General features: G+C 35.1%; 1 protein-coding gene across 1 annotated transcript in view; it reads left to right on the top strand.

Moving 5' to 3' along the window:
* The window catches only part of LOC128030870 (glutamate receptor ionotropic, kainate 3-like), a 117,161-nt gene extending 93,303 nt beyond the window's left edge, over window positions 1–23,858 (top strand). The window contains exons 11-16 of the mRNA XM_052618937.1: window positions 4,021–4,244; window positions 7,247–7,365; window positions 11,379–11,596; window positions 14,943–15,168; window positions 16,488–16,738; window positions 18,018–23,858. Coding sequence (XP_052474897.1) covers window positions 4,021–4,244; window positions 7,247–7,365; window positions 11,379–11,596; window positions 14,943–15,168; window positions 16,488–16,738; window positions 18,018–18,446 — 1,467 coding nt within the window. The 3' untranslated portion in view covers window positions 18,447–23,858. The remainder of the gene's footprint in view (window positions 1–4,020; window positions 4,245–7,246; window positions 7,366–11,378; window positions 11,597–14,942; window positions 15,169–16,487; window positions 16,739–18,017) is intronic.
* Window positions 23,859–25,586: the final 1,728 nt, after the last annotated feature.

Here is a 25,586-nt window from a genome sequence, read left to right as displayed (position 1 = left end):
GAGAGGGAGGGAATGTAATAGCAGACATAGCAGACAGCGAAGAAACTAGGCCACTTGTTTCAACAGTTGAGTCACCTTGGCAATTCTGACTTTGAGCCTCTGGGGTGTGAAGTTGCCTGTGTCATAGAGTGTAATAGGATGATTTGTACGCTGTCATATCTATACATCTTTCAAGAGAGACATTTTTTATATTTATATATTTATATTTCAGGTAACAATTATATTACAATGATATATGTGTAGCAATTGCTCTGTTTCAACCTTCGATTGCCTCAACATCGGCACAGATCTTTGATATCTTCTTTAATAATAACAAACAATTTATTTTCAATTAATGAACTTAATCTATTTTAATAGTTTTTCTTCAAATTGAACAATCATCATGTTCAATTTGTAGTAGTTGGTAAATTCAGTGATTATGTGCTGTGCCTTTTGAAGCATGCCAACTGTGCCAATCTGAAACTGAAATGGTCTCTATTTACGTTCTTAATACACATTCTTAAGTCTGATTTTATTTCATACGTTATTGGAAATTCACATTATTGAGGAAAACCAAAGGTGTATTTGTTGCGTTTCGGAACAAAATTAGACTTCCACGACTACAATGACTACAAACTTGTGTATGTGCTTTTAAAGTATTATTATTATTACTATTGTTAGTATTGTTGTTTGGCTAAAAAAAAATTAAATAATCCAAAATATAATTTCCTGCAGTTTCCATTTAAAATAAAAACTAATGTCACCAAAAGGTCATATTTTATTATTTTCACATAATTTATGATTCAATTTGTAGATTATTAATCAATTAGGGCTTTTTGAGTTGACCTCAAAACACTTTTGCCATAGTGCATGATTAGAAAACGAATACATTTTCATGTCTGCATTATGTAACCAGCTCCAAATTTAAGGCTTTTCTGACATAGAAAGCTTGCTCGGTAGCCCATCTGGTACGGCATTGTACATATGTTGTGGAGCACTTTGGTATGACTCCTGTGAAACACAAGACATCATAAAACAGCTCAAAGACCTGTAAAAGAAAGCTCAAATGCTATGGTTGCTTTGGCAAATATATATATATATATATATATATATTTTTTTAAGGTTTTCTTTTGTTAACAGTATCAATTCGGTTAAGGATAGGGTTTAGTGTAGATGGTACGCAGTTTTGGCTAGTAATTGGTTACGTGTAATCTGGATTACGTAATCAGATTCCACAAATTAAGTGTGTGCAATTAGATTTTATTACATATTTAGATTGGTTACTTTTTTATGTATTCCATGATTACCTATCATTCACACAATGGCAGCAAATTATTCATGCAGTAATTTAAGTGCCGTTTATGCATTTCATGATGTTTAAAAACAACGAATGAAATATGCTAGTTGAATATACAGGCGCTTCTCAATAAATTAGAATGACGAGGAAAATTAAAAAGTTCAGGGAGGAAGTTCATTTATTTCAGTAATTCAACTCAAATTGGGAAACACTTGTATTAAATAAAAGCAACGCGCACAGACCGAAGTAGCTTAAGTCTTTTGTTCTTGATTTTGGCTCACATTTAACAAAAACCCACTAATTTACGATCTCAAAAAATTAGAATATGATGACATGCCAATCAGCTAATCATCTTAAAACACCTGCAAAGGTTTCTTGAGCCTTCAAAATGGTCTCTGACAATCATTGACACCCTTCACAAGGATTATAAGTCACAAAAATTAATTGCCAATAAGCTGGCTGTTCGCAGAGTGCTGTATCAAAGCATGTTAACAGAAAGTTGAGTGGAAGGAAAAAGTGTGGAAGAAAAAGATGCACAACCGAGAGAACCGCAGCCTTATGAGGATTGCCAAGCAAACTGTATTCAAGAATTTAAGAGAACTTCACAAGGAATGCACTGAGGCTGGGGTCAAGGCATCAAGAGCCACCACACACAGACGTGTCAAGAAATTTGGCTACAGTTGTCGTATTCATCTTGTTAAGCCACTTCTGTACCACAGACAACATCAGAGGTGTCTTACGTGGGCTAAGGAGAAGAAATGGACTGTTGCCATTGGTTCAAAGTCCTCTTTTCAGATGAGAGCAAGTTTTGAATTTCATTTTAGATGTTTTCAGGTTCCAGCAATTATGTACAGATCCTTGCAACAAGGGACCGTGCACTATTATGCTGCAACATGGGGTGATGGTCGTGGGTGAATGGCACAACAATGGGCCTCAGGATCTCGTCATGGTATTGCTGTGCATTCAAAATGCCATCAGTAAAATGCACCTGTGTTCAATGTCCATAACATACTAATGCCCATACCATAATCCCACTGCCACCATGAGCCACTCGATCCACAACATTGACATCAGCAAAGTGCTTACCCACACAACGCTATACACTCTGTCTGCCATCTGCCCTGTACAGTGAAAACTGGGATTCATCCATGAAAAGAACACCTCTCCAAAGTGCCAGGCGCCATCGAATGCGAGCATTTGCTCACTCAAGTTGGTTACGATGATGAACTGCAGTCAGGTCGATAATCAGAAAGCTTGGAAGTGAGCTGCAGAGCTGTGTGTGTATCTGCTGTTGTTTTGCGGCTGTTCCCAGTAAACCTGTTTGAGTTATTCAAACCACCGTCTACCGTGTCTTGCCCTAACCTCAAGATATTACAGATGGATTATATCCGCAAAGGACAAGTGCTCACAAACACAGATTTAGACATATTTGTGAACAATATTTGAGAGAAATAAGCCTTTTGTGTAGATAGAAAAAATCTTAGATCTTTGAGCTCACCTCATGAAAAGTGGGGGTAAAAAAAAAGTGTTGGATTAATAATTTTGAGTGTAGTGTTCTCTCTCTCTCTCTCTCTCACACACACACACACACACACACTCTCTCTTTTGTACACAATAATCCCGTTGAAGTCTATGTGAGTGTGATCAAAAAGTAATTAAAAAGTAGTTAGACTTCATTACCTAAAATCTGTAATCCAGATTAGTAATCCAGATTATGTAACTAGCTATTAATGTAAAGTTTGAGCTGACGAGATGTGAGACGTGCGGATCCATGTGCAAGCTTTTATTGGTGAGAGACGTGGACATAACAGGCAGGGTCGAAACAAGGCAAACAGGTATATAGAGGGCAAGACACAAGAATAATCTTAGGGCAAGTGTGGTTCTTCGAGGAGTGAACAGTATCCAGACAGGGTAATCCAAAGGGTAAATCTAGAAATACAAAAGCAAGAATCAAAACCAGATAAACAATCCGAAACAAAACACGAAGGCAAGACAAGGCAGGCAACAAGACAACATGGGCTAAACAATACTCGGCAGTGAATGGTGGTGTGAGACTGAGTTATATACTGACAGGATAATGAGGTAACAAGGAAAGAGGAGCTAATCAATTATATTTGAAACTAACAAGATGGGCAAAGGAACAAGGGAACACAGAAACAAAGGGGAACAAGAACATTTCAAAATAACAGTCCACAAAACCAAGACAGGGGAACATAGACTGGGATCCTGACAATGTTATTGTCATGTAATTTGTAATTTGTAATCAGTAATGTACTGAAGTTTGTAATCTACACAGCACTGATGGTATGTTATTTTTAAATGCGATAAAGCATTAATCTCCATTGTGGCCACTGATCAGGTCATTTACAAACTGACGTGATGTATACAACAAGCAAAATAATACAACATCGCCAGATTCATGTTGATGTGTTTTTGATAAAACTGAACTTAATTTTGGTGGCACTGACTGGACTTTTCACTTTGAAGGTGTTGTGAAACATGCAGGGACCAAAGCCTGTGGTGAAATGCTCAATATATGGGTTGATGATGCATTACATTTCTGATGGATAATCATACATAACATATCTTTATTGTTAAATATCTTGTTTAATTAAAAAATACATTGCATTAGAGAAGTAAATTGGGTTGTCAGTGTAGTTTCATGTTGCTTTTCAAAGAATATTACGGATTATACTGTCCCTTTAATGTTTCTGAACACAAAATTTTTGTTTCCTGTCCACTAGAGGGCTGATCTTGCTGTGGCTCCTCTCACAATCACCTTTATGCGGGAGAAAGCGATTGACTTTTCGAAACCTTTCTTGAATACTGGGATCAGCATCCTGTACCGTAGACCCAACAGCACCAACTCTGGCTTCTTCTCCTTCCTGAACCCAATGACACCTGATATTTGGGTCTACATCCTGTTGGCCTACCTGGGAGTCAGCTGTGTGCTCTTCGTCATTGCCAGGTGAGCAACAACCAATTGTTCCTGTGTCTTGTGCACCTGGGACTATTAACCTTCACGGTACCTTTCGATGTTTGCCTTGAATTCACTCAGTAAAGCATCAAAGGGCAAACAGTATTGTCTTATTAGTAGTGTTTGCTAAGGCTAAGGGACCGAACCATACATTGGGACTAGAATATCAAAGAGACTTGCTGGTAGGATTTTTTGTTGTCATTAAAAAAAAAAAAAAAAAAAATATACTGATAATAATAATCTTAAAAACCAACCTGAAAGATGTGGCAACTGAATAGCACACATGCACTTCAGGTGCACAATACACATTAAACCCAAAACAGGATCCTTACATAATGGCAGCAACATTTTCACAGGTAAGAATCAATCACAAACTAGAAAATGCAAAAATCTGAGTCCAATTTCAGATGACATGGAGTGGTCATATTAATGCATTTAAAGTCATTGCCAAAAATGACTCAGAAAAATTTATTTGAACCTAAAAAAAAAGAAAAAAAAACTGTAACATCAATTGTTTGTAACAACGGCATTTTAGTGCCACATATATATATATATATATATATATATATATATATATATATATATATATATATATATATATATATATATATATATATATTTATTTATATATATATATATATATATATATATATATATATATATATATATATATATACAAAATACATATATGAAATGTATATACATATATATATATATATATATATATATATATATATATATATATATATATATATATATATATTAATAATAATAAATAAAAATCTAAGATTAAAAGATTAAAGTTAATATAAAAAAATACAGTTGAAATTACGAGAATGAAGTCAAAATATTTTTTGAATAAAGTCTAAATATTACGTTAATGTTTCTTACAATATTGTTTTTTATTCAAGATTTTAATGATTAGATCGCTGTATTTATGTGAACCAATTCATTAAATTATACTCTTTTCTTTGTGAAAATTCCAATGATTGGACATAAAACTTAACGTCTTCCACTCATTATTTGTAGCTTGCCAACCACCCAGTAATCTTGATGCTTTTAAAATAACACAGCTCAGCTTTCTAATTCTGTCAATTTTATCACAAAATACAAATTATAAATGTTTTTCCTCTTTATTTAAATTCATAGCAATATATAAAAAGTGAAAGAACATCAGATGGCATGAAAAACAGTGTAGCTTTATTTATAAAAATAATGAATTTAATAAATTTTCACTTTAAAAGTAAAGCAAGGAACTACACTTAATATTTCTGTAATTTTCTGAAGTAATTACATTGAACATTGTATAGAACAATTATATGTAAAACAATACAGGATTTAACATCTAATGTTGACATAAATGCTTTTAACTTATTATTATTATTATTATTATTATTATTATTATTATTATTTATTTATTTTTGAAACAGGAAGTGAGTAAAAACATGCACATAGATAAATGTAATCCTACATCGTGTCTTCTGCGAGTTTCCAGCTACGGTGCTTATGCTCTGCTAATAAGTCCCTTGGCAATACCTGTGTCTCTCATCTCTTGAAGCATCTGTTTTTAGACATTCCTAGTACTGTAGATGTTAAAGGACAGGTGTTATAAGGGAAATGACAGACATCTGCAGTTGCTGGGAGTGTCCAGAGTTAATTACATTACAGTTTAACAAGCTGTTGAAAAGAGCCAAGATGTGCACTCTCATCACACTTACTTGCTTTGATTTCAACAAAATACCCTGAAGTGGCCAATCTGTAATCCGTTTCCCCAGGGTTATGAACGTCTTTGGCATGATTGTTAAGTCTAGTCTAAAGTAAAGTGTTTTTCTAATACGGAGAGTTCATGATTAGAAGTTAGAAGTTTTTTTTTTGCTAGTAACGTATGAGTGTGTATTAGCAAATCTCACAATATGAAACTTTTACAACATGCACTAATGACTACCATTATGAAAAAGCAGTGCTCTTAATTGTACTGACAGTACCCTTGTAGTGTACTTTACATCTAACAAGTTTATAAAGGGGGGGGGGGGGGGGGGGGGGGTAACTTGCTAATAATATTACCTAAATAAAACACTTTATTTACTAAAAGAAAGTGCAAGTTCATGATTGTATATTTACATACTTTTAAAAAGTGCACTTTGCAATGTCAAATTAAAAGATATTCCTTATATATACTTACTACTTTTTTTTATCATGTTTTAATAATCTATTGTCAAGCTGTATATAAGTACATTTATTTTGACTAAACGACTAAAGCACATGTGAAGTACTGGATAATAATTTTAACTGCAGTGTGCTATTTATATTTGAATTGTACTAAATTGCAACTCATTACAAATGATTAATTACAGATATATGTAAATAAATGGCATGCAAGCTTCAATAAAAACTGCATTAAGTACATTTTACTGGTAAATATATATTTAGTTTCACTTCAACAACATTTCAAAGACAGTAGAAGGAATTCTGATATTACATAGATATATTTACTTAAGTCCTACTTAAGTGAGTCATAAAAATGTAATGTAAAGTTAAATTATAATTTACATTTAAATGCAAATAGCATGCACTTTAGTGGCACAATATATATATTTTTTTTATTCTTTTTTTTTTGTGCAATATGCACTCTTTTTCACAAGGGACTATTTCAAGTTTTTTGTTGTTGTTGTTTTTTGTTATATAGAAAATGTACCAGTAAATAGTTTTTGCACAATGTTTGGTTGATGTGTATGGTTGCTAAAGTGTTCTGAGCTGCTATTAGCACGGTACTGTGCAGTTACTACGGTGCCACTCAGTGACTTTTTACATGTCCTGAGTAGTTCTGTATGAGTCAGAAGAGCCCTCTATGATTTTGGTCCCTAGATGTGGAACTTTCCACATTTGGTGAAGCATTATTTTTGCAGTTCTGTTTGTCGTCGTTGGTAGAGAAAAACACTTCATCTTTAAATATAGAGGTCGAGTTTGAGAACTCTCTCTTGTTTTTGCTGCAGGTTCAGCCCGTACGAGTGGTATGATGCCCATCCGTGTAATCCAGGCTCCGATGTGGTAGAAAACAACTTCACCCTTCTCAACAGCTTCTGGTTCGGCGTGGGCTCCCTCATGCAGCAAGGTACAGTGCTTCTACTGCAAACACAACGCACTTTCCAAAGACGGCAAACAAGCCAAAAAAAAAAACTGACAACAGCTTCTTCCACCCTTTACCTGTCAAAACCATGTTGAGTTCAGACTTTTCTGACAGGAGGAGGAAATAGTCATCTTGCTTGTCAGTGAGGCGAAGATGAGGGGTGTCAAACATCTGTCATACACACTGTCAGGTTAGAGAAATAACAGCAGCGTTTGTTTCCTGACACTCAGCTGCCATCAGAGACCTTCACGATTGTGAGTTTGAGGTTAGGATGAAAGTCGACAGAAGACTGTCTCTATCATAGCAAATGCACAATGGGGTGTCTCTGTGGTTCATCCCATCTCCGTCTGGCCAGTTGATCCAAAATCTATACATTGTTTTTCTTTATTGCTTGTCTCAATGCAGTGTTTCATTCATGCACCATAGCTGGCGTGCAGCTTCAGAGCGACACAAGGAGATCACGAGGAAATTAATAGGCTCGTTTGAGATGCCAGTGACTTTGCTTCGAATATAGATGAGAGTAAGCAGTTACTGTCAGGGGAGGAGACAGAAACGAGCAGTTAAACTCTGAAAGATCCACTTCTCGTAGACGTTTGACCAGCAGTCTACTCCAGCAAAAGCAGACTCTGAAAACTACAGCTGCCTTGCTGTTGCAACACATGTTAGCATGACCTACATCAAGTCACAGAATTTTTAACCAGATTAAAACCTGCTGGTTATGTTCTGTGTAGAATCTGATCATTTCAAACAGTCCTGATGTTAATATATAAAATAGTAACACCTCACTGAGTGAGTGAATCTCGCAATGCTGTGCCATGGCGTGATAAAAGTTAGCTTTTCTATGTTATTCAGAGTTTTTGTCCTAACCAGATGATATAGAGATAGGTGACAAGCGACAAGCAGATTCTATTTTAGAAACTTTTCTATTTATGCGACGTTGTGTCTCTAACAATATAAAATCCATGATGATGATGATGTACTCAGGTATCGATTATGGGCTTTATTTAATGTTGAAAGGGTCAAATGTGAGTTTGAATATCATTTTTGCATTACTGAAATAATAATGAACAATAATGGATACATTACCTCAGGTCTAAAAGTTAAAACTGTAATAATCCAACAAAATTTCTTTGGTGTTCAGTTTTTCTCTCTCATTATGGTGGAGTTAGATTTTTTTTCTGTTGACATTTAAAATCACCAAAATAAACACGCCCCCACCCAAAAGGATCACACCTTTTTTTTTTAAATAGCTCCTCCCCTAAATTCATGAACATGATATGTAACACAGGCAGCTGCCCCATCATGAGTGGACATGCTCCTTACAGGTGATTGGCTAGAAGTGTGATTGGTGCTCGGTCTGATCTACTTTCAACAGCATTTCTCAGAAAATGCTTGCTGCATCTTTAAGATTACAGGCTCACAACTCATTGCAGCGGCTCTATAGATTCAGAAGCCGCTAAATATTGACAAGGAACACTTGAATGAATTATTTCAGGATGCTGTTCGATATGCATTGAAAATGCAAGCTTTTAGCAATCACTGACAGAATCAAAATCATTTGGTTCTACTATTTTAGTCTTTTAATGGAACTGGTTTCAATAAAAATCAATTTCCAGCCTTAATCCATTTTTTCCCTATCTCAACACAACACCAAAATAAATGACACTCTATCGCAAATATTATTTCTTTTAATACTATTTTAACTATTTTCTTTGGCTCTGTGCTGAGGCTTAGTCTGCAAGCAATTGATATAAGTTATTTCACCTGTCAGACTGTGTATTATTTTATTTTATTTTATTTTAAAATCTGTCTGGTCTGCCAATTGTCTATTTTGTAATTGTAAATTTCCTAAGAAATTTTAGGAGAAACATTTGAGACAAAGTAGATAGCTTAATGAATAATACAATTATTGTCTGAAAAGGATAATCCAAGAAGTAAATCCAGTATTGTTTCATCTAGAGCAAGAAAACAGGAACTACTGATAGAAAATGAGAACGAATAAAACCAGACACTAAAAAAAAAAAATGGCACGAATACAAAATAAATGTTTTCACTTGTCAGAAAATACCAGGAAGTTGTTGTCTTAATTCTTTTATGCAATGTCATTTTTCAGACATGTCCTGTCAGACAGAAAGCTCCTTCATGCTAGCACACAGCAGTGCAGCTGAACTGATAAAAGCATAAAAGCTCATTTTTCATCTCTGTCCAAAAATTATTCAGGTTAGACATGGCCTACTCAACAAAAACGGATGTTTGATTCTGCAAACTGCAGATTATTACATGACAAATGGTCCGGATTTCCAAGTAGCTTCTGAAAAAAAAAAAAAAAAACACAAACAAAAGTGGTTGGCTAGTTTTAGAGAGGTTTATGGCTGATCAACTAAACAAGCTTAAACCACTAACCCTTTAAGGCTGGTTTCTTTCAGCAGGAGCATCTCTGTTTACCATTGACTTATTGCAAAAATGTTAATTAGATGACTGCTGGGCTTTATCAGTTTGCTCATTTTCCCTAATTTTAAACATCTTTAATTCTTTAATGCTATTGTTTAAAACATTATTGCTTTGGAGCACACTGACTGTGAAAAGGGTAGCAGGCTGAATATTGAATACTAGCCTCCGGCGCCGAGCTGCACTGTGTCTTTCTTCTTTACAAGAAGAAGGTGGGAATGTTAAGTGCAGATAATTATTCTCATTGGGAAATGCTCTAACTTCGAACTAGGCTGATGCGTTTCAGAGCTTGTGAAAGAAATAGCAGGGCAGGGAAAAGCAGGTCATCATAATTAATATCGCTGTGAAGCAAACCCATAGAGAATAAGCCACAGACGGCCACAGTTTAGCAACTTTGCCTTCCCTACTTTTACACAGCGATAAGCAGATGTTTAGCTTCAGCGTTATGCTGTAAAATCTTTCAGCTGGTTGTTTGTCATGACATCAGCGTTTTCTTAATAGCTTGCACACTGAAACGTGATAATGGAACATCCAAAACAGCAAGACTACAAACCAAAGAAATAATAACAAAAAATAGCTTGTCAACTGTATTTTAGCCAATCCAGAATTGAATGAAGGTGAAGGTAAAGGGGTGTGTGTTCATGTATGTGTGAACGTGGTGTGTGTGTGTGCTAGTTAGTGTGTGTGTTTGTGTGAAAGACACTCAGGGGTTTGCAGTTTCCTAACCTTTCATTGCACTGTTCACTGACTCCGATCCTGAAGGAACTCTTCTGTTTGTCCATCATCTGTTTGTTTGGTTTGACTCTTTGTATATATGAGATGAGCTGCATGAGGACTTAGAATCGATCAAAAGTACAAAAAAAAATTCTTATAATACCCCCCCACACACATTTCTATAGTGAGTTTATTTATGTATTCATTCATTTATTTTTTTATGCACTCTGCCATTTAGAAATTGAGTCTCTATGATATTTTAATGTTTTTGAAAGAAGTTTCTTATGCTCTACAAGGCTGCATTTATTTGATCAAAATACAGTAATGTTTTATATATATATATATATATATATATATATATATATAACATTACTATAAAATACAGCTTTACATCACAAATACAATACATTGTCAAAAAAAAAAATATATATATATGTATATTATTTTTTTGACAATGTAATGCATTTGTGATATAAAGCTGTATTTTCATCATCATTCCTCCATTCTTGAGTGTCACGTGATCTTCAGAAATCAGAATAATATGCTGATTTGATACTCAATAAATATTTCAAATGAATATTTATTTTTGAAATATAAATGCTGTGAAGCAATGTAAAAGTTTTTTATAATAGAAACATCATATGTAATATATTAACAATCATTGGGTGTGTGTGTGTGTGTATGGAATATATGTACTTAAAATATATATATGTCACAGGGCCACTGACAAGCAACAATCTTATACACTTTTTTTTTATTTTATTAATATGTTTTTTTTAAACAAAAATTATTTATTCTTATGTCATAAGTTGCTGATGCATTTAATTCCTGTTTAGGTTCAGAACTGATGCCTAAAGCTCTCTCTACCCGAATCATCGGAGGAATCTGGTGGTTCTTCACCCTCATCATCATCTCCTCCTACACAGCGAATCTGGCCGCTTTCCTCACTGTGGAGAGGATGGATTCGCCCGTGGACTCAGCCGATGACCTGGCCAAACAGACCAAAATAGAGTACGGCGTAGTCAAAGATGGAGCAACCATGTCCTTCTTTAAGGTACAACCGTTTGAAATGAGAATGATGGATGTGTTTAACTTTGACAAATCACAATGGCAGTTCACTAAGGTCATGATCACTGTGTGATATATTTGATGTGTTATTTAATTCTTGAAGCTTGACACATGGCTTTTTGTCACCGGTGTTGAGAACAACTGCAGAATGTTAACAGAAGATTTTTGAAAGACAGCTTCAGTTAACTTTTCAAAAAAGGAGCAACTTTCCTGTTCTTGAACTGTGCAGAGAGAGAGAGAGAGAGAGAGAGAGAATCAATACAATCCCACAAAATATTTTTTTAAGATTTTCAAGTTAGATCTTAATTCCCACTGTAAAAGCAGATTCTCCCGTGCTCTCACTTCTCGTCCATGTTAGAAGTTTTCCTTCATAATGATTTTTATTTTATATTTTTTTTATTCCAAAGTTTCAACTTTTGCCTGCAGGGTTTTACTTTTTCAGGGCTTTGAGTTTTCGCTCTCAGATGGTGTAGTGCCGAGCAGAGAAAAAAAAAGTATACCAGGTTTCTGAGTGACAGAAAATCGAGGTGTCTTTAAACCAGTGATTGCATATTTATACATTCTTTCAAAATATAGGCTGCTTTTGCTGATGTTGTAGTATTTCCATATACATTTTCCATAAATAACCATGTCCCAAAACATACATTAGCATAGTTGTTATGCTTCAGATCAAAATTCAATCATTCTTTAATCATTCTATCAATTCTTTATTATTATTATTATTATTATTATTATTATTATTATTATTATTATTATAAAGAAACAGTGTATGTATATAATGAATGTGATTGCATATGGCTTTGACACTTAGTGATGCAGTTACTTTGATCATGCATACTTTTTCTCTCCTGAAGTATATGATTGCAGCATTAGAAATGAAGATTACAAAAAGAGATGATTGCAATTAAAATATAAGGCTGTCACTTTCTGAATACCTTCAGTTAATTTAGCTGGTTTTCTAAAAATTCAGATGTGGTATTACAGCGAGCAGACCTGGAATCTCAAATGTTCATTTAACATTTTATCAGCGTAATCAAGGAGCACTCACACTTCATTTTCATTTTCTTGGGTCATTTTAAATGTTTCATGGAATTGAGCAATTATCCATGATTAGCTATGGTTTCTAACATGACTTCCTTTAAAAAAAAAAAGAAAAAAGAAAAAAAAAAAATCATGAAATTCCATTTAAACGGAGTGCCGTTAAAGTTTCATTATCCTGAGATAGAAAACTACACACACCCACACCCACAACTGGTTCCACCTCTTAATCAAAATATATTTCTTTATAAGGAGAATCAATGTTCAGAAAAGCATACTACAATTTCTGCAGATAGTGTATTGTTCATAGTATATGATATTATTTTGCAGGACAGAATGACTTTTCACACAAATTATTAATACAGGGGGAAATTATTGATAAAGAAATACCATAGTACTTAATTTGTAAACATATGCATTTTGATGTTTGCATTACATAACCAGCTCCATATGTATGGTTTGTCTAATGTCGGAAACTTTGTCGTTAGCCCATCCGTTACTATGTTGCATTTGTGATGTGGCACGTTCATTTATAAATCTGTTAAACAGAGTAATGGTTTAACAGCTCAACAACTCATAGAAGCAAGCTAAAATTGCATGATTGCTTCAGCAAATGCTTTTTATTATTAATGATATTACCAATCATCAAATTTACCAATTATGAAATTTACCAAATGCCATGATGCGTATAACAACCCACCCTCACTGCTTCACATAATAAATTAAAAAATATAATTGGCAGTATATACTGCAAAGTAATCAGTAGGTATGTATTATGTTCATTTTGAGTCAGCCACGCTATGTACAGCAAAACAAGCAGAGCTGTGGTGAAGGCAGCATTATAATGGCCATAATCCAGCATACACAGTGACTGTTTAATCTAGGAAGTGTCAGCTGTATCACTCCGGTTGCTTATTCATTCCTGTGCAGTCCAACATTGAAGCCAATTCCCAGCCACTTTCAATTATATTGAGAGACACCAGGGAAAATAGCATTTGAAGGGGAAGGAACAATAACAGGTGCTCAAGGTTAAGAGAATAACACTAACACCAGCACACTGTAGTGTGAATCTGGAGAATGTCACTGTAATGGAGCCAAGACTTGGGACAGGGAAAATGCTGAATTTTGAGGTGTTTGAGGATCTCGTGCATGTACAGTATGCTTTTCTACCATATGTAATGCTTGTAACTGTGTGATTATCTTTTTTGGAAAATGGCAAAACCCGGTCACCATACTGTGAAAAGATGCATGTTATGCAGTGAGGCTGGCATTTCTGTTTAAATCATTACCAGATAAACATGTATTCATAGATTCTTCTGAAATGACATAACAGTATGCAATTGTATACATGGATAAAAATTAGCATGCAGCTTTAGTTTGGCAAATGCTGGTTATTTGCACATATAAAAAAAAGGACAAATAAGTTTGTTTCTGCTTGATCAGCCAACATTTAATAGACACTTTTATCCAAAGCAGCACATTTATTCCATTATTTATTCCATTATCCCATTTATTAAAGTTTCAATCCAGTTGGTTAAAACACAGCTTCAATATGCTTGATATAGGTACGTATTGCTGTGTTTTTTTCATGTTTCAGGTACTTATTGTGGTGGTTCAGAATTCAAATATCCGGGGACTGTCGCTAAACATCAATGGTCTATCATGTTGAAAATATACCTCATACACCAAACCCCCATACACAAACCCAACCCTAAACCTACCCGATAATGTTCACGAATGCAAAACTCATATAAAAATGCATTTGTTGATGCAAACATGACATTTAAACTTCCTTTTATGCAGATTTGAACTGTTTGTCAAACTCTAGTTACACGGGATTCTAACCGGAGTTCCTCACCTCTCAAGTACATCTCCGTACTCTGTGAGCTACTGAACTAACCTACCACATATGAAAACCTATAGATATGATATGAAGCTGGATATGTGGGATGCCAATATTCAAAAGCATCAGTTTTCAAATCTCCCAGCATATTAAAATAGTTTTGAAGTCATAACATAATATTCTTCAAGTACGGAAATGACGTTTTATTAAAAGGCGTCCGAGTTTTACTGCCTCTAGTGTTCATTTATTTTGGAAACTGCAGTGTTATGTTCTTATTGGTACATGTTTTGCGTCTCGCGATAAAGTGCCCCCAGGCACATTTATGCCATGAGACCAGGTAGATATATATTTTACTGACCACCAAACAAGGTGATTTCCAAATAATAAGAAAAGTTGCTGCTTTAGATTAAAAACGTACAAAAATAAATAAATAAATACTTCTCTTCTTCAGAAATCAAGAGTGTCTACATTTGAGAAGATGTGGGCTTTCATGAGTAGCCGGCAGAGCACGTCGTTCGTCAAGTCCATTGAAGATGGGATTCAGAGAGTGCTAAAGTCAGACTACGCTCTTCTAATGGAGTCAACGACCATTGAGTATGTGACACGCATAAACTGCAATCTCACGCAAGTTGGCAGCATCATCGACAGCAAAGGTTATGGCATCGGCACCCCGAAAGGTAAAACCACCATTATAACACGGTTCTTACTCTGACTGGATGATGCACACTATAAGCTGTTGTAAAATGGTTTTATATGGACACCTTTGACTGCACTTTCTACTTTCTACCTTACACAATTAAGAAATACTGCATGGGTGTGTGTGTCTTTACAGGTTTATATGGTTTATAAGAACACACGTGTATAATATCATAAGTATTACAAAGTGAACATGGTTTATGAGAGATGGAAAATACAGTTTGTACAGTATAAAAACGTGTGTGTTGAACCTAATTTCTCTTAAATATTCAGTCTGAAACTAGCAATATAGCAAAATCACCAAGTACAACGTGTTGTTGATCCTGGAATAACATTCCAATCAATCAATCAGAATTGAGATATAACTTTTCAGGAAATAGCTGTTTTAAGGCTTACAATCAGGGTTAGGTATGTCTACATCATTGTTAATCAGCTATCATTTCTCTAATTTTAGGAATACATTATGGGTAGGGTTAGGTTTAGGGGTAGGGATTGGGTTAAATCTATATTTTTGCATAATAATATTGATCCAGGATCATCAAAAGATGTTGATCCAGGAACATGTCTTACTTGGCAAAATCACAGCAGACTTTTGCTCTATTCACATCAATTCATATGCATGTCAATCAAAATTCAAGATTTATTAATCTGGCCTGTAAATATAGCGAAGATACATTTGACCAATAGCAGATGTAAATATTAAATACTGACCCCTTTGCTGGATTCATAAAACTTGAACACTGCATAGTTCTGAAATCATTTTACATCCTTAAAGCCTTGTCTGTCTGCAAATTAACAAAGTGTGAAATGGAGTGGGTTACACTGTGTGTGTTTGAGTGTATATAATGCTTTGTTGAAATGCAGCTCCTATCAAGTGTGGACTTGGTGTCAGAATGTGAAATCTATTTAGATTTTCTTGTTCTTCCTCATGTAGTATATAGAATTTCAGAGTCTATTATGCAAGTGCAATTCTTATATCGTAAAAAAAAAAAAAAAAAATTATATATATATAAATATTTATATATATAAATATATATATATATATATATATATATATATATATATATATATATATATATATATATATATATAATTTTTCATATTATATGTTATTTAAAAATGTGTTGTTGTTGTTGTTGTTGTTGTTTTTCCTTGCAGATTTTTCAGTCTTATTAGATAGTTAGATTAATAATTAAATGTCTGTTTTTAGTAAAACTAAGAAGAAGAAGAAAAATGTCTTACTCTTCTTTGTATTCAAGTTTCCAAGAAAGATTCTCATCTATTAATGAATTTCTTTCAGGCTCGCCATACAGGGATAAAATTACAATCGCCATCCTCGGTATCCTAGAAGATGGCCGTCTTCACATGCTCAAAGAGAAGTGGTGGAGCGGCAGCAGCTGTCTGGAAGACGAGCGGTACGAAACGGGTCCCATGGGCATCCAGAATCTTGGCGGCATCTTCATTGTGTTGGCGTCTGGTCTGGTCCTGTCAGTGTTTGTGGCGATAGGAGAGTTCATCTATAAACTGCGAAAAAATGCAGAGCGTGAACAGGTGAGATTAATTGGAAATCGACTTTACAATGTGATGCACGGCTAAGAAAGAAAAGAGCAATTATTAGTGCCATTTAGACTTTCATCCCAGCAACTGTAATGCTCTTCCAGCTATGTAGAACTAAACATCAAACCTCCCAGTATCCTCCTGCAATACCCTAGCAACTCCTTAAAACATCCTAGCAACTACTCACAAGACCCTAGTGCATGCCTAGCATTACATGTACCATTACACGTGCAGAGTCACAGTTTTGAGACATTCTGAAATGAAGACGTTCTGCATGCTGACTAAAGCTGAGTGTTCGCTCACACCTGATAACATCACAGAATGGATATGGTATTTGAGAAAAGAGATGAAGAAACGATCACACATCAAAAAGCATAGCAAGCAAATCGCAAATCACTTCCTTTTTATGTAGACACATTTCACAGATAAGATGCCAGTGCTGGAGGTTGACATCTAAACCACTTTGATCATGTATTTGAGTGTAAAAGCACACATCTCACCTCAAAATGAATTATATTCTCTACTGAACTGGGACATTGTGTTTCTTTTCCCCACATGTCGGAAGTTATTTTAAGGATTGTTTTTGGTCTCACTGATTTAGAAGCAGCTATAGAATTTTTGTTTTTTTGTAAAAAAACAAAACAAAACACTGAAGACTGAATTATGTAAAAGGTAACACAAAAATATCAAACAATTTTTCTGGTCAAAATAAACTAAAATGTTTAAATTGTATAAAAGAACAACACATAGAATACAATAGAAAACTTGTGTCAGTTTTTTTTTTTCTCTTTTTTTCATCAAAGTATCCTAAAAATGAACAAAAATATGAATTAACACTGTCTTCAACATTCAAAAATTATAATAGCTTCTTGACCACTAAACCAGCATATTACAATGATTTCTGAGGTATCTTGTTATATTGAAGTCTGAACATGTAGTTTTGCATCACCAGAATAAATTACATTTTAAAATACATTAAAATAGAAAACAGCTATTTAAAATTCTAATAATATTTCACTATTTTATTCTATATTTTTAATCAATTAAATGCAGCCTTGGCAAGCATAAAACACGTCTTTAAAAATCATGGCTTAAAAAAAAAAAAAAAAAAAAAACGGAAATGTAATATACTGACACACTCAGTTACTTCTAGCATTCGTCCCTATGGTTAGCATTCTCCAAAATGGCTCTTTTAGCTAATGGACGTGAACGTACTTACTTCCTCTTCCCTCTTTGTCCTCCCCCCACCCTGTCTCTTTTTTTCCATCAAGAGGTCTTTCTGCAGTGCGGTGATAGAAGAGATCAAACTGTCGTTCACATGCGAGAGACGAGTGAAACACAAGCTACACCACCAGCCGCCAGCCTTGATGAAGACAGACGCAGTGATCAACATGCACTCTTTCAACGACCATCGCCTGCCAGGAAAGGACAACATGAGCTGCAAAACCGCGATGACGCCCGTGTTTCCATGACTTGCCTGGGCGACGGCCATCTGAGGCACGTCCCCGGCGCCGTGCCGGAGAACAGGAACTACGGCTCCGAGATGATTACGGCATTCACCATCAACCGCAGAGACATCCGACACCAAATGGCCAGTCAGAACGGTGGTGGTAGCAGCAAACCAGGAAGTGACCACATCCTCAAACCAATGTATCCCACCATGCCATTGCGAGAAGGAGGCCGATCAGTATCGTTCCTGTGAGAGCGAGCCACATCTGCGAAACTATCCGCACCCGAATCTGATGTTTACAAACGACACTCAAAAGCTAAGCTAACGATCTGACTCGAAGGAGCCCCCCGATCAAACGAAAATATATGTTTCTCATCGGAACAAAGTAAAAATGTTGAAAAGAGGCTTTTTTTGAGCACGGCAATAAATTAAACTACGGACAGAAATAAATGGAAGTAGTTTTCTTAGAGTATCGTTTATAGTTGATTTCGAAGAGTTCTGACAATTTATCTTTTGATTTCATTAAAATGCTGCGGCATTTTGGTGGGGATGCAACAAAGAAGCGACATCTCTCTGGATGCGATGCGGCGGACCGTAGGAACAGTTTAATTTAAAATGATGTACTGCAGCAGCCCGTGTGACTAGCTAGAATAGTGAAAAATCCCATATAATGCAAGTTTCCGAAGGCTGGAAGGTGGAGCGGCATCCTTCGCTCACGGAAATGCACAAACAAACAGGGTTGATTTCATTCGAGCCACCTAAACAAATTGTAAAATTAACAACAATTCTGTACGGCAGTTTTGAGCAAGACTCCCAGCCATTTTGATTTATTCGTGCTTCATACATTGCCAGCAGATGTTTTTTCTTCTTTTTTTTTTACACAGTGAGATCTAATGGTAATTACGGATAAACACAACAGTTGCCAAAGATCTGTCGTCCAAATGGATTTAGACACTTGAAATGCAGCTTCCCATACAGACAAGAGAGCCAGTGACACGTTGCCTTGGCTCTGTTTGTTAAATGAGTTATTCCTGAGAATCACAGCCCTCGAAACAAGAATACACACTTCACACAGTACATACAGAGGATTCGACACAAACACAGAGCGTGCTGTATGATGGAGAGCTAATACAAAGGAAACAAAACCGTTTTAGGATGTACATGAGGCAGAATGTCTCTCGTGTGTATCTGTTCGACAAGTCAGCTATGATTACAGCGGCTTTTTCCATTTGCATCTGCGTTGAGAACTTTCAGTGTCAACTAGTTTGAAGTAAAACATTTCTAAAGGGTCTGGCCTTTTCGTCAAAACATTAAATCAGAAAACATCTGGATGTTTGATATTATTGTATGTTATTATTCCGTCTTTCATTCTTGTTGTATGAGGTTTATAACAAAATTACTAAAAACAAACTCAATAAATTTGCTTGAAAATGAAAAAATGAAAATCACCAACACGTAGATCCAAAACCTGTATTTTTTTTTTCATACAATAAAAGCTGGTGGTGATTTATACTGCCAAGTTTAAAAAGGGATAAAAAGCATCTTTTAATTATCAATTAGTTCAAGAAGAGACGTCAAACCTTGTCTCTGCCCTGACGGAGAAGATTATCTAGAATAATGACTTTCACATTTTGGCATATTTCTATAGCTATTATGTAATAGCAGGATAAATGTAGTTGTATAACATGTTCAAGTAAAGACAAATTTTAAGGCCTGTTTACACCAATAATGACAACTACGACAATAACTATATTAGTGTTCATCCCAACGGTTTAGCAGTTTCGTCGTCTGCCACTTTAAATGCTCAATCTCTTTAGGGTGCTTTCACACTTGATTTGATTGCTTGGTCGAGACTCCAGTTGATCTCCCTCCCCCTGCTTCTGCTGGATTGTGTTCACATGGTAGTTTTTGGCTCTGAAACACAGTACGTTTGCATCATCAGAGTGATAGCTGTTTACCTCTGATGGTAGGTAACAACTATGCAGAAGACAGCAAAATTAAAAAATAATTTTTGTACTTCAGAATTTGAAAATTTTGATTTGTTTCCAAAGCACCAACACAGAATGAAACATACATTTATTCTTCATGGCTGTAATACAAAAAAAAAGATTATATAAATGCGAAATGAATTGTCTCATGAAAGCGAGTAAACCCATAAATACAGTTATTTGAATGACCAATTTATGCGTAGCAACTCACTTCCATGATTTAGTATGATTGCGTTCACATTAGAAGTGAGTTCACATCTAAAATACCCCAGATCACCCTTTTTAGGCAGACTCAAGTATGGTTCACACGTGCGCACCTTAGTTCAGAAATCAGCATTCACAATTTCCACACAAACAAAACTCTGACGTATAATGAGCCCAGGTGTGCACTAAAAGTGCCAGTGTGAAAGCTTCCTTAGTCGAGTGGATCTGACTGGCTGTCAATGTTTTTAGAATTCATCAACTAGGAAAAAAAAAATGTGTAAAAATGATTCCAATGATATCTTCTTCCCTATTCTTTCGAACATTTCGAATGATTATTACATCTTTAGTGATAGTTTTAATGGTGCATTTATTGTTATATATGGAGTCTAGCAGTATGAATAATATCCCACTTTTGTTGCATCGAAAAGAGTAACTCTCGCTAAAACCTCATTTTGGGTTTCACAGAAAAAGGAAAATAATACCGTTGAATGACATAAGGGTCAATAAGCAATGACAGAATACAGGTGAATCGGCCTAAAGGAAAGTTAATTTGAAGTAAATGCACTGATTTCTTATTCTAACTGAATATATTTGTTTTGTACACTTTTTATCCATAATATTATTCAAAAATCATCAGAAGCTTTGGGTTGATCCATGTTGAAATGGGTTACATTTTAACGCCATCATTTAGGTGTATTTCATTTCGAAGCATTCTCACTATTCTCAAATTCTGCAGGACTGTTCTCCTCATGTGTCTGAACTTGATGTTAAGATTTCAGATGGTCGAACGTCCGGTGTAAGAAGGTAGTTGCTTTCACATTTGCATATTTGAGTCTTCACAGATTAAAGAGAGTGAACAAATGCAGAGACGGCTACACTAAAATGCAACACAAGCGTGTTGAACATCAAAACTGCAATACAGATGTACCGCACTAGACCCTCTCTTCTCTGAACATGGCAAATTTTCAGAAAAGCATTTAGTGACAGTTCTCATAGGTAGTGGAAACCCTATTAAGCTACTAAACGTTCTCATGATGAGGTGTAGGTGTTAAGAGTCTTCACCTGCTGCCCACCTGCCCACGGCAGCTTGACCAATGAAAGACCTCCGTGAGGTCAATCTAACGGACAGTGTCGAAAAACAAAGGAAAAAAACTAAAAAACATTTTGTGTTTTTATGGTGAATTATGTATCAATTAGAATAACTTCATGTGACTCAATGTTTCTTTGGTGAGAGCTCATTGTATATGTTATTCAAATTCTGTGTAATTTTAACACTCTCTTGCAAAGTTAGGGTACATATTAGATGACCAGAAAATTACTGCATTTTGCTGAATATCAATGATTTCTACCTGTATTTTTTTTCCCCCTCAGTTTTTCTCTTCTTGACAATTTGTGCAATGCTGTATCGAGTGTGGTACATGCATATTGTAATATAGGATCTACTCTTGAGAAACTTCTAAAACGGGCCCTAATTCCAGCACATTCAGTTCCATTCATAGAAGGAGTTGATAGGGAATCTGAGTCATGTATGTGAGGCCTCCAGGTTTTTCTGCAACATAATGTACTCATATCAGATGTATATAAATAAGACATATAACAGCATATTCAAAGAATATGATGACCAGTTCCGTGTCATTTTTAGCATTTTCCATGAACACTCATCATGGATATTTGGCTTATTTAATTATTGGTTCACTCAGTCTTTTCTCAAAAAAGCTATTATTCCAAGAATATACGTGTCATAGTACGATTCTTTGTCACTAAATTGTTTCTTTAACAGATTGTCTAAATAAAATTACAAAACAAACCCCTTAAAGGAAGTTATATCATAAAATAATAAAGAAAGACAAAAAAGGAATAGTTAACCAAAAACTTGTTATTATTTACTTCATGTTGTTCAAAATGTGTTTTCAGTGGAACACAAATAGAGAATGTTTATACAGAGTTTTCCACCACACAACATAACATAATCTCATTTTGTGAGGAACAGACTGAAATGCAATTTTTTCGGCTTTCAAATCTCACTCTCCATTCTGCATATTAATTTACCATAATCTATGAACTAATTACTGTATGAATCAATAATCACTCAAATTTAATTCTGAGTTATCATGTAACTTCAGAGTTTTTATTTTGTAACTTATGTTAAAGGGGTCATATGATGTTGCCAATTTTATTTTATTATTTTGGTCTAATGAAATGTGTTTATGAGGTTAAAGGTAAAAAAAAAAACACATTGCACTGTACATTATTGTTTCTTTTCTATGCCCTGCCTTTTTGAAATGTGTTTTTTTTTTTTTTTTTTTTTTTTTTTTTTTTTTTTTACAAAGCTCATCGTTCGGAAAAGTGAGGTGTGCTTTGATTGGCCAGCTATCCAATGCATTGTGATTGGCCGAATGCCTCATGTGTGTGACAGAAATGTTACACCCCTTGCCATACTGTAATGTGTATCCCGGTCAGAACACTGGAGCGAAAAATACAAAAACAATAAAACCCATTACAAACGAGTCATTTGTTGCATCTAGTGGGGACACAATTATGGTTTATAATGACTTAAAGGCCTACTGTGTTTTTACTCGTTGCATTGCATCATGTCTCATAAACATAAAACCATGTCTGCATTTGTGATCGGAGAAATGACAAACAACAAGCTCTAACAGTTACTGTACACTGCTCAAAACTCACATTTGAATCATCAGTGGCAAATCCTTTACATGTGTAAATGTACTTACAGACTATGAGTCAGACCAGCCGGCTTGTAGTCTTCTCTCCCAGGATCAGGAAACAGTCCTCCACAAAATGTGCAGCACATATCTGAATATTTGGGATGAACTTTTCTGGAACAGTGTTGTAAATACAACTTAACCACTAATTTCTAGTTGCGTCCTCTTTTGGAAGGCCAAACAAAGTAGTTTCTCTTTCACAATGAAACAGCGTCTCCACAACATGGTGCCGGAGGGAACACGAGAATCAAAATTACTACTGTAATTTTAATGCCTTCTTTCTTTGTGTGGACTTTTGGGTGGTGTTATGCAAATATTCCAACATCGTGATGTAGACATGTGGGGGCGTGTTTAAACGAGGCATTTTTAGGAGGGTTGAGAACGATTCTTAACTTGTATAAAGAATATCTCACATTTTTTGTAGAATATCTCACATACATCACATTGAACATGTACGTGGTAAAATGTTATTGGATATTGGTTATTGGTTATTGGATACTGGATCAATCATCTCTTTGGGTTTGAGACTTCTAATCTTTGCAACTTTAGGGATCTCATCTATTCATGAACCATTTATAACACTCCAAAGAGAAAGGAAAACTTAAAATTGCATCATATGACCCCTTTAACTTTGACAAATAGTTATGCATAATTTGAGGCCTATTGTACTTGTTTTTGCTGCTAATTGTTCTTTATGTTTATTTCTTTTATTAAGAATTATATATTATTTTGTTATACTCTTAATGCATTGCACATGATCAAATTTGAAATTTGAATTAATATGAAACTTTTATTTGAAATAATTTATGCATTTTAAATATTTGTAATATAAATAAAATCTTTAGAATTTAAAATGACTATGCTTACATGTTTTCTTTTAAAGAGCCACACAGATGGGAAATCAAAAATTACCTGTATTACAGTGTATGATGTAGCTGTCCATCAGTTTAAACAATGTGCAAAGTAATTAAACCAAAAAGTACACGATTTATAAAGTTATTGGCTTCTAAAGTAAGGAGTCGACTCTGAATCGCTCAAATCTTTTACCCATCTCTATGTACGTCCCTAGGAACACTTTGTATAATAATCTCCGCCTACCGTCTTGGGAGAAACGGAACTTTGAACTGCCCCACCCCCCCCACACAGACGCTCTGGTTGGTGTGATAGCGTCATGTCGAGGAGACAGTGTGTTTTTAATTTTAAAGGCAAGTGTGTTTTATTTTCACTGCCAAAGAATGAAGATCAAAAGAACCAATGGCTAAAATGCATTTTTACCACAATACCAGAGCAGTACAACAAATCCCTTTTGTTGTGTTCACAACATTTCACTGATGACTGCTTTTCTAATCTCGGTGAGTACAAGGTGGGATTTTCAAAGCGTTTGGCCATAAAAGAGGGTTCATTACCAACTTTATTTAGACCAACGAGCATCTCCGAATGACAACGCGAAGTATGATTATCAAGTTATGTGTTTGTTTTCTCCCTAGCGTCTTATCAGTATGTGTGCTGTCTGCAGCCTTTCTCTGTGCTCATCTTCATTTACAAACACGTCATTAAAATGAAGTGTAACTCCGTGAATACTCAACGAAGAGACATGAGAGAGATATCTATAGAAAGCTTGACATGTCTTCTTTAAAACTAAACAAGTGCTGCTGAACAGATATTATGTGATAAAGTAATCCATATGAAAACAATGCGATGTCCGTTTTTCACGTCTCCCTTCATTATATCTATGGTGACCACGCCCCCGCGTTGAACGCGCTATTCAGATTCAAACTGAAGCGCGCGGCTTGAATACACCCACACAGAAGAAAAAGCAGCGAGACTCTTCAAGTTTTTTATTTTACTGTTTGCTTCGCGATGAAAGGAGTAAGACAGAATTCACCCCAAAAAGATGCTAACGCATTGTTTACCGTGGAGGTGTGTGCGGAACAACCAATCAAAACGGACTATGTCAGTTGACCAATCAGAACACAGTATGCTACCGAAAGGTGGGGTTTAAGGAAACAGAATCTTTTGAACAGCTTCGCGCGAACCGTTTGGGGATCTCTGAGAATTGAGGTAATTTTAAAATGATATTTTGACAAAATGACAATGTTTTTTAACCTTGGATGGATTTAAAACTATTGTACAGGACTTATAAACAGTGATAGGAAGCTTAGAATTTTCATCTTACTGGCTCATTAAATTTGTTATTATTATTAACTAAATAAATTCAGCTTTGATATAATCATACAGCATTTACCGTATATAGTCTTCCAGCTGCTTTCTCGAGCTTTTGCAGCAGGAGAAGTATTTCATTCTGCTTTGTAGATGTTTAAATTTTGATCATTTTCAAAATTATCTCTCAATCTTCCACACAAACATGAATTCCACCAACTCTCTCATGAGAAGTGAAACAAACTGACTCGGTGTTTCATTTGATTTTTTTATTTATTTATTTATTTTTATTTTTTTAACTGACAATGTCATTGTTT

Source organism: Carassius gibelio, chromosome A16, assembly GCF_023724105.1.
Source record: "Carassius gibelio isolate Cgi1373 ecotype wild population from Czech Republic chromosome A16, carGib1.2-hapl.c, whole genome shotgun sequence".
In the NCBI taxonomy this organism is placed as follows: Eukaryota; Metazoa; Chordata; class Actinopteri; order Cypriniformes; family Cyprinidae; genus Carassius; species Carassius gibelio.
This window is presented reverse-complemented; position numbering and strand designations above follow the sequence as displayed.